This window comes from Accipiter gentilis, chromosome 22 (assembly GCF_929443795.1).
Source record: "Accipiter gentilis chromosome 22, bAccGen1.1, whole genome shotgun sequence".
Classification (NCBI taxonomy): Eukaryota; Metazoa; Chordata; class Aves; order Accipitriformes; family Accipitridae; genus Astur; species Astur gentilis.
In genome coordinates, this window is record NC_064901.1 from 14709120 (window position 1) to 14718073 (window position 8954).

The 8954-nt window shown below is 50.1% G+C and overlaps 1 protein-coding gene across 2 annotated transcripts; it reads right to left on the reverse strand.

Annotated features, from left to right (window-relative positions):
- Window positions 1-573: 573 nt before the first annotated feature.
- LOC126049527 (retinol dehydrogenase 12-like) lies at window positions 574-8236 on the reverse strand. Of its 2 annotated transcripts, XM_049826032.1 has the most exons (7): window positions 8096-8236; window positions 7155-7273; window positions 6179-6334; window positions 5786-5890; window positions 5165-5374; window positions 4114-4303; window positions 575-2174 (listed from the first exon to the last, which is right to left on the reverse strand). In XM_049826032.1, exons 1-7 carry the CDS (start codon window positions 8173-8175, stop codon window positions 2072-2074), a joined length of 963 nt encoding a protein of 320 aa, XP_049681989.1. In that variant the 5' UTR covers window positions 8176-8236; the 3' UTR covers window positions 575-2071. The 2 variants fall into 2 exon arrangements, with proteins under 2 accessions (XP_049681990.1, XP_049681989.1); XM_049826033.1 differs by lacking the exons at window positions 7155-7273; window positions 8096-8236 and adding an exon at window positions 6815-6923 and having other exon boundaries at window positions 574-2174.
- Window positions 8237-8954: the final 718 nt, after the last annotated feature.

Below are 8954 nucleotides of genomic sequence, written 5' to 3' on the forward strand. Positions count from 1 at the left end.
ACAAACCGGTAATCCTCTTTAGGTAGCTTTGCAGGTTAATCTAACTCTCCCTTACAAGCCTCCCTTTGAGACAGCTAAATGAGCTTTAGTTCCCTCATTTTACAGATCAGCCTAGAAGAAGGTATACATTATTTGCCCAAGGTCAAAAAGAGTGGGTGTGTGTCTATCACAATGTGTGGTTACATGTCTTATGTTAAATCTACAACCATACTTCTTTGAGAAGAGGATTGACCTGCAAGGGCAAAATATTTCAGCCTAGAGACACTTTCTGCTTTTTTTTAAAATGGTTTCTGTTGCTCCTGGAAGCCACTTTCAAGATCAGAGAATCACACACAGAGAAAGCAAGCCAAGCCTGCAGTGCTAGGTAGCATTCTACTGCTACACTGTAGTTCTGGATTTAGTTTCATATTCAGGATGAAGCATAAAGAGGGAGGAAAAAAGGTAGAGTGACAGGGAGAAACACACAAAGGGACTCCAAAATGTTACCCAAACTGAGTTCTCTACATTAGTAAGGCAGGTGCAGATAACAGCACCACCAAGTAAATCCGATTCAACATTTGTGAAGGAAGATACAGTCTCCTGTTGTAAAGGAAAATGGCTTTATTTAGTATTGCTCAGAGGTAGCACAGGACTGATCTGCATAGATAGCATCCAGGCAGAAAGAATTAATCATAAAATTAGCATTTGTTTCCCAAAACTGGCAGTTGGTCACAGTGGCATGCTCATATGAAAGTCAAAAAACTTCCGGATTTTTTTTTTTTCAGAAGCAGAAGTTAATCCTATGAGCTGTGGCACTCTTTTGAGCAGTTTTCTAACTGTTTAACTCTTTCAGAAATTATCTCCAATTATGGATCACACGCTAACAATTTGCACCAAAGTAGCACTAGAGTTCCAAGGGAGCAATCCCATTACTATGCAGATTGACCCAGCTGCCTTTTGGAAGTGCAAGCTGTATGGTACTGCAAGGCCAGGCTGGCAGCCTTGGCCAGCCAAGGCCAGTAACTGCTGGGCAGACAAACGTAAGTGTTTCTGTGCAAGTCTTGCGTTCCTGTCCTGTGGCTAACTTGACCATAATATTAAGATAGCCCTGACCTCTGCTTCAGCTATTTAGCTCTAGGTAGTCTGCTGTCACTTAAAGCTACAGGCTTAGCTGAAGTTGTTTAAATTTTTTTAACATAGCTGAGATGTTCTTCACTCATTCTGCTCTCTTTTCTAGGTTCTAAAGTAATTTAAAGTGCAGCTGGCGGGTTTATTGTGACACCTGTTACACCATTTTGCTCAGTGCTTCACAGGAGAGGTGTGTGGGTTTTTCTAATAAGATAACTAGCCTATGCACAATTGCGGCAGTCCTGCAGCTTTTAACCTCCCAGTCACCTGCACTGAGCTGGGTTCTTAAAAGATATGTCAGCTCTCAGTTAACTTACTGCAATCAATGGGCATTTGGGGCAAAGATACTTCAGTGGCTAGGGTCCAGCTTCTTACAGAGAATATAGAGAAAAATAATTGATTCCACTTAAAAATTTTACCTAATGCTTGGCACAAAAAGGCCAGCACCTGTTTCTGTGTGCTTGTGAGCATTTGTATTGCATGTAATTGCCAGAAAATCTAATATCCTAAAGTACTTTCACTCTGCCAAGTCAAATAGTAGGAACTGAAACTAACCTCACAGATCATAAGTTTAGAGCCCTACCTTTTTACTATTACTGTTAGGAATAAAAAGCTTTAAATAAAGGTAATTCTTTGTTACTTCATAATCTAAACCTAAGACTGCAACCTCCATTTCTATTCTAAAGCCAGAGAACAATAGCCTCTGGCTGTTGTGTGAGATAACAAGCAAAGGTTGCTCCCTGTGTTGGTACTTTTAATTCTCCAGCTAGGCAAGGGGACTGGTTGCTTACAAATCTCAATTCTTAAGTGTAATATTCCAGAAATTCATGTTACGTTGTGTCCATAGAACCATCATTAGGGCAGCTGAAGTATCAGCGTTCTAGTCTTGAGGTCTCTCGGCAGTGCTCTTCCCAGGAGAAGCATTGCTGGGCTTAGCCAGGTACACACTTGAGGCCTGCGCTGCTCAGTCCCACTGGATGCCAAGGAGCTCACAGCTCACACTCCAGAGCTTCTTTGCTGTCTCATCATCCCGACCCCGTGGAGATACGTATGCTGGCTGGCAATCACTGTAAGAGGAACACTTTTTATTTTTTAAGTCAAAGATCTCCATCTGCGTTAGCACACCAAAATGTCTCTGTTAAGATAAGGGAGTTGCTTTCTATCAGCTTAACTTCAAGACCAGTTGAAGAAAGGTGGGAGTCTATGCAGCAAATGAGCAAGGGTTGGTGCTAAGCCACCTTGAGAAAGCTTTCTTTCCAGCTCACTAGGGAAGAATCTTCCCGTATGGCACCAAGAACTGGCAAGTGAGTCTAGCTCTGTTGGTTGTCTCAACTCTTAGAGAAACCTATATATGCTCTACTATATACTCTTCAGTGTACATTCTCATTCATACCACTAAAAAGGGCTATAAACGCTAACCAAGCTAAACTATTTATCCTATCCTGTTCATCCCACTATATTGCCATCGCATGAAAGGCAAAGCTGCCCCAGAATAATAATACTGTAATAACCATGTATCTTTATACCCTTTTCCATTATCCTCTGAACTGTGGCTCCTTTCTTCTCAGCTCCTGCAATCAGACAGCACTCTGGCTTGGAATAGAGATCATGCGTTCTCATCTGTAATGCTAGATGCTGCAGTAACATGGGAATTTAAGACAACAGAGGAAATTGCATCTTGCAAGATTTCTATCCAGCCTAGTGTTTTTAGACCTCCAAGTGCACAGTCTCTGGTGTTCCTGAAATTACTGTGGTGGACTCCACCTGTCTTGCTATGGCAGGCAATGTCTTTTCTTAATGTCTATACTTGTGCTTTATGTTCTATTGCCTGGAAAGTGAAAAGGATTTTAGCCTAGTCTAATGTAATTTCTGAATTATTGTTGAAGCTATTAATTTCCCACAAAGTCCAAAATTCCTTTCTTTTATGAGTTTAAAATCCACCAGAGTTTTCTGTACACCAGCATATAAATGCTCCATTTATATCCTGGGACAGACAGTCATCCAGGGAAGATTAAGACATCTATTTATATAATCAAGTCTGATTAAGATGGTACAAACTCCCAAATGAAGATCAGACAGAGTCATTACAGAGACTAATCTGGTCACATATCACAAGAGGAAAGCTCTGCAAAGATGCAAAGGCTCCAACAGTATCCATGTGGGGAAAAAAAAAAAAAAGATTATGAATTTTCACATTCATTTCCCAAAAACCAGTATTGTTATACTGCTCTACACCCAGTGGGAAGCTGACAGATATATCTGCGTGGATCTGTTCAAATGGCAGTCTTCAAATCTAGGACGATGATGAGTTGGAACTGCTCTGGGCTGTAGTTTTGGTGAGGGGAAAAGGCATGACTATGCAGGGTCCTGTAGTAAGTCAAAGAAGTCAAGAAACAACAGGGTTTGTAGTGGGAGCTACACAAGACAGTTTGCAGGACAGAGCGATAAGCATCCCAGCTGAAGCCCCTCCCAGCTGGTGGGTCTGTCACACTGGAGAATCAAGCTATTTTGTCACATGCCAGTCCTGAAAATCTCACCTCCTAGTTCTGTAGCACCATCAGCACTCCCAGCTCCCTGGGAGCACAAGCCCCTTCTGCTCCAGTGGGGTAAAACTACAAAGAGAACCAAAGTGGTCTTCCCAGGATTGATGCAAGTGACCTCATTAACTGAACAGCTCTATTGAAAAGTGATTTGCCCAAGTCTCAGGCAGATCAGGATTAGAGCTCTGAGCAGGTGACAGCCATTCCTGCGCTTTGAGTACAGTGATATTCCTAGCCCTAAAGGACCTGCTGTTGTGTGAAGTGTTGTACAGGTCAGGGATTCCTTCTAACACGATATCCACTGCAACAGACCTGGAAGGGATAATGCTTCAGTATTTGCCACCCTCAGCCTTATCAGCCAGCCTCTTACCTAGTCCCTTCTTAATAAAGAATGACAGTAATCATAATTTTCCCCAGCCAACAAGGTTGCCTTCCACAGTGTATCGCTCTATCAGTTTGCACCCACCTGAAATACTGTCCTGTCACAGAGTCTAGCTCCTCTGCTACTGCACAATAGACACTGGTCTGAGCTCCTTCCCAAGGTGTCTTCAAGAAGAATGAGAATATCTTCCACAGCCACATCATTACAAATGAGTGCCGGACCAGGTCAGAATGGACGGAACCAGGATGGAGAGCGTTTGCTGTGACTTTAGTGCCTGTGGCAAAAGAAAACAGTCCAGGACAAATCTGTATGCACCAAACTGCATTTTGAAAAAAAAATAAAAGGGTAATATACTCCTTAATTCTACCTGCTGATACTCTACAACTTAAAGGAGGAGTCCAAGCATGGATACAGGGAGAGTAAGTGAAGTCCTCTGTAGTTAACTGCTTGCTGGAGCATCCTCTGCTCCCTTCCAAAGGCTGCAGTCACTACATGCTTTCTGCAAAATGATGTGCTAGAGGGCCTGGGTGCTACAACAGCAGCAGTTTCCATCAGGCTTTTGAGAACACCAGCTTCTTTTGAGTTACTGTAATACTAATTTCCTAGAGAAGACAGTGCTTCTGTTTTAGTAAAATAAATACTACTTAAGTTTATGAAAAGGACTAAATTGACATGGCTGTGACAGATGTTGTGACTTAGGAGGTATTGTCTAGTCCTATGCTTCTGTTCTGCAGGCCATCAACATTTAAAGCAGCTGAGTATGCATTAGCTTTTCTATTGGAGACTGCAACTGTAGTTCAGCTCCTTCTGTTTCTTCAGCTTCCACCCACATACCACAATTGTCTGCATGGATGCAGCTAGTTTTTGACAAGCACCAAAGAAAAATGGAATAAATTCAACTGTGCCAAGCTACTAAACTCCTCTGCCCTGTTGTTGTAAAGACAATTAGTGTTTTAAGTCTCCTGGTTCCACAGACAGGAGATATTTTCTTCCTGCAAAGAGCTGTCAATGACCCTTGCCTCAAACCATTTCATTTCTGCATAGCCAATCTCCAGACTTTTCTTCAATCCACTCTCCTCTTCCATGGTGCTCAAAAGCCAAGCGGATAAACACTCTGCTCTCCTGTGGGACTTGCCTTGCAGCCGCCTCGCCAGCTCCCGGGTGAAGAGCACGTTAGCCAATTTGCTGTGACAGTAGGCAAGGCCACGATTGTAGCTCTTCTCACCATGGAGATCGTGGAAGCGGATTCGGCCTCCGTGATGAGCCAGTGAGGACACGTTCACTATGCGGGCTGGGGCAGACTGCTTCAGACGCTCCAGCAATAGGAAGGTCAAGAGAAAATGACCTAGGGGTGAGAGGCAATGTCATCCTTCTCCGAAGGTTCCCCTGCTGGAATTTCAAAGTACTTATAACATATTACTTACAAGTTGTATCTTACTGCTGCCCACTTCTGTCCAGGGAACAGAATACCCCCCCTGAATCAACAGCTAAACTTTTTGGGGCCCATTAAGTTCTGCTCCTCAGCTTCAAAAAGCTGGAGCTGTCATACATTTCAGATGTCCCAGGTAACACATACAGATACTTAAACTGGGTCCATGATAAGAAAATGCATTGTGTTGCATCTCCAGAACGCTTAACTCTGGCCTTCCATCCTTCCCCAAGAAGAAAGGATGGGGAAGAGAAAATCTGAAAGCAGGATTTTCCTCTGGCATTTTGCCCCAGATATTGAATGCAAACATGACTCCGCTGGCCTTACCAAGATGATTGACTCCCAGGTGCATCTCAAAGCCATCAGCAGTCTTGGAGTAAGGGCATAACATGACCCCAGCGTTATTAATGAGAATATGGAGTTCCTTCTCCTCTGCAAGAAACAACAGATGTCCTTAAACAGGGACACCGAGACTGAAGACAGACAAGAAGGTGGCACAAGTCAGCCAAAAAAACCCACGCCTGTCTGAGTTGCAGCCACGTTACCTCAATAAAATAAGGGTAAGTCTCTTGCCACAAGCTAGCTCATGGCTGTGAACCGCAGTACCAAACATGGTACAGATGTTTGCAGGTCAGGGATTTGGTATTTGCTAGAAGAGGAGACAGCAGTCCTTGGTAAGGTAAAATACTCTCACTGAAAAGAAGGATCTAGAGACTGTACCTTCTAGAAATTTCTCAGCAAACTCCCGGATGGACTTCGTATCGGCCAGGTCCAGTTTTTTCACAATGACTTGCTGGTTCCCTGTCTCGGCTCGGATTTCACTGGCTGCAGCTTCTGCCTTTGCTATGTCTCTGCAAGCGACAATCACCCTCGCACCTGCAAGGGTGGGAGGAAAAAAGCAGGAGCAGAAGCTGAGAGCACTGGAGCACACCGGATGATTAAGGTCATGACAAGCAGGCTGACTATTGACAGTGCTTACAAACAACATATTGTTTCTTTAGAGAATTGGCATCAGTCAGGGGAGCATCTGGGAGAGACAAAGCCTTTCCTACTATGTTGTTAGCTCCGATCCAGCCGAAAGCTGTTCTCAGACCAGGAAAATCCATGTCTGAAGTGCCTCTGTCCAGGTTCTCCCAGGTCAAGAGTGTGTACCACAACACTGTGGGTACGATAGGGTTATATCTGTCCCTATAATGGGAACGTCAAGCCAGGAGCATGTGGAGATACTTGGATTCCAGCCAGAGTAATTTCTAAACGGATTGTGAACAGGTAGTTTAATCTCCTTACCAGTTTCCCAAAAAGCATTTAAACGAAATTAGCTTGAAACATGAATAACTAAAGCACGCAGCAGCGTACCTATGGCATTTCCCAGCTTCATACGAGCAGAACCCAGCGATACCAGGAACTTCCCTAGTCCTCTGAAAACAAGTTGCAGCGCAGAGCATTTTCATGTCACAAGGCACATTTTTGGAGCTCGGGCAATGAAACCTGTTGAGGAACTGGGGACTTGCGCCTCAGTGGTTAACGGCCTCTGGAGGAGCGACGCTTGGGCTCGTCTGAAATAACTTGGGAATCCAACTCACTTAAATGTAAGCATACGCTACCCCTCCCGCAGATGCAGAAAAGGGAGTACTGACGCCCAGGCACGCCCACGCCAGCCGCACAGGGATGCCCGTGGCCGAGGCCGGTGACTTGCCTCTTCGCGCGAGGTCTCTGGCAGTCTCCTTCCCGATGCCGGTGTTGGCTCCCGTGATTATCACCACCTTCCCCTCCAGCTTAGCTGTTGACTTACACTGGCCGCCGGCGACATACCTCCTGCGAGAGAGGCCGGCAGCACTCAGGGACGAGGTCCGAGGGCACCGTCCCTCCTCGGGGGCCTCGGGCCAGGGCTCAGCACCCGGAGACCCCGGTTTTTACCCCGAAGGTCGGGCCGACCGCTGCGCCCAGGGCCCCGGGGAGTCACGGGCGTCGTTACCCGCAGCGGCCGATCGCGATCGTGTCGTGACCGAGCCGCCGGGAACTCGCCCTCCGGACCCCGCCCCCACCGCTTTGCAAACACCGGCGGGGCCCGGCCCGAGCCCGGACCCGCCGGCCCGGCACGGGGAGGCCCCGCCCCGCCTCCGCCGGACCCCGCCCCGCCCCGCCGCCCCGCCCTTGCGTCAAGTGGGGCCACGGCTCCGGTTGGCCGCCGCCGCCAGCTCCGGAGACTCGGCCAATGGGCGCCGCCGCGGCGCCGTGAGGAGAACGCGGGCCCCGCCTCCCGAGCACCCCGTTACGGCGGCCGCCTCTCTCCGAGCCCCGCCGGCTCCGGCGCCCGGGACAGACCCCGCCGTAAGTTCCGGGCGGCCAGAGGCTGCGGGGGGGGGGGGGGGGGGCACTGAGCCACGCGCCGCCGCCGCCGCCGCCAGGGCTGAGCCGAGCCCCAGGAGCGCCCCAGCCCCGGCCGCGCTAGTGTCACCCAGGCGCTGGAGCCGGGGGAGCGCGAATAACGCGCCAACGGCCCGGCGCGGGCGAGGGAAAAGGGATCCGGGGTCTGTTCCTCCTCCCGCCAGACGAACGAACAGACCGGACCCGGCCGCCGTCAGCCGCCACCCGTACGCGCGCGAGAGGCCGGGGCCGCGCTCGGTTAAGACGCACCTGATGTAGGGCGCTGCCACGAGGAGGAGGACGGGGACGGAGACGGCGGCCCCCAGCGCGGCTCCCCAGCAGCTCCACATCGCCGCCGCCGCCGCCCGCTCCACGCGCACTGCCGGCGATCGGCGCCCGCCGCCTCGCCCGCCCCGGGCCCCGCCCCCCGGCCCCGCCCCGCCCCCCGCCCGCCCGGGCCCCGCCCCCGGCACGCGCCTGCGCAGCGGCCCCTCGTGGCGACGGTGCGGTTCATATGCCGGCGAGGCGACGGCGGTGGTTGTTCGCCGGTTCTCTCGTACCGGATGTCCAGCAAGCCCCGCTCCCTGCCGCGGGTGTACCCCCGCTGGAAAGGCCGGCCGGCTGTATGCCAGCAGCCTGCTGCCATTTTTTTTTTTTTTTTTTTTTTTTTTTTTTTTTTTTTTTTTATTGCCGCGGGCGGCGCTGAGCTGGGTCTCTGCGGACGATCTGAAGCTGCCGCTTCAGTTGCGCTTTCCAGTTAATGAGCCGAGCGGCTGTGTGGGGAGGCGCGAGAGAGACGCTTTCACCACCTGGCGCCAAAGTTCCTGCTCCCGGCCCCAGCAAAACCTGTGACACGATGCACGCGTACACGTCAGCACGCGTTGAGGGCTGGGAGAGACGCGGCGCTGCGTTCAGCCGTGCTCGCTCTCGCCGTGACCGGGGAGCGTAAGGAATGAAAGCCCCGGGGCACCGGCTGGCGCTGCCTCTCGCCGCCCCCGCCGCGGGAGACTACAGCTCCCAGCAGGCAGTGCGCGCCGCGGGGCCCCCGCCGGCGGTGGCGGAAGTGCCTCGCGAGGGAGCGGCGGGGCGTCGCGCAGCGCGTAGCTGAGGGGGGCAGCGGGCAGGCGGC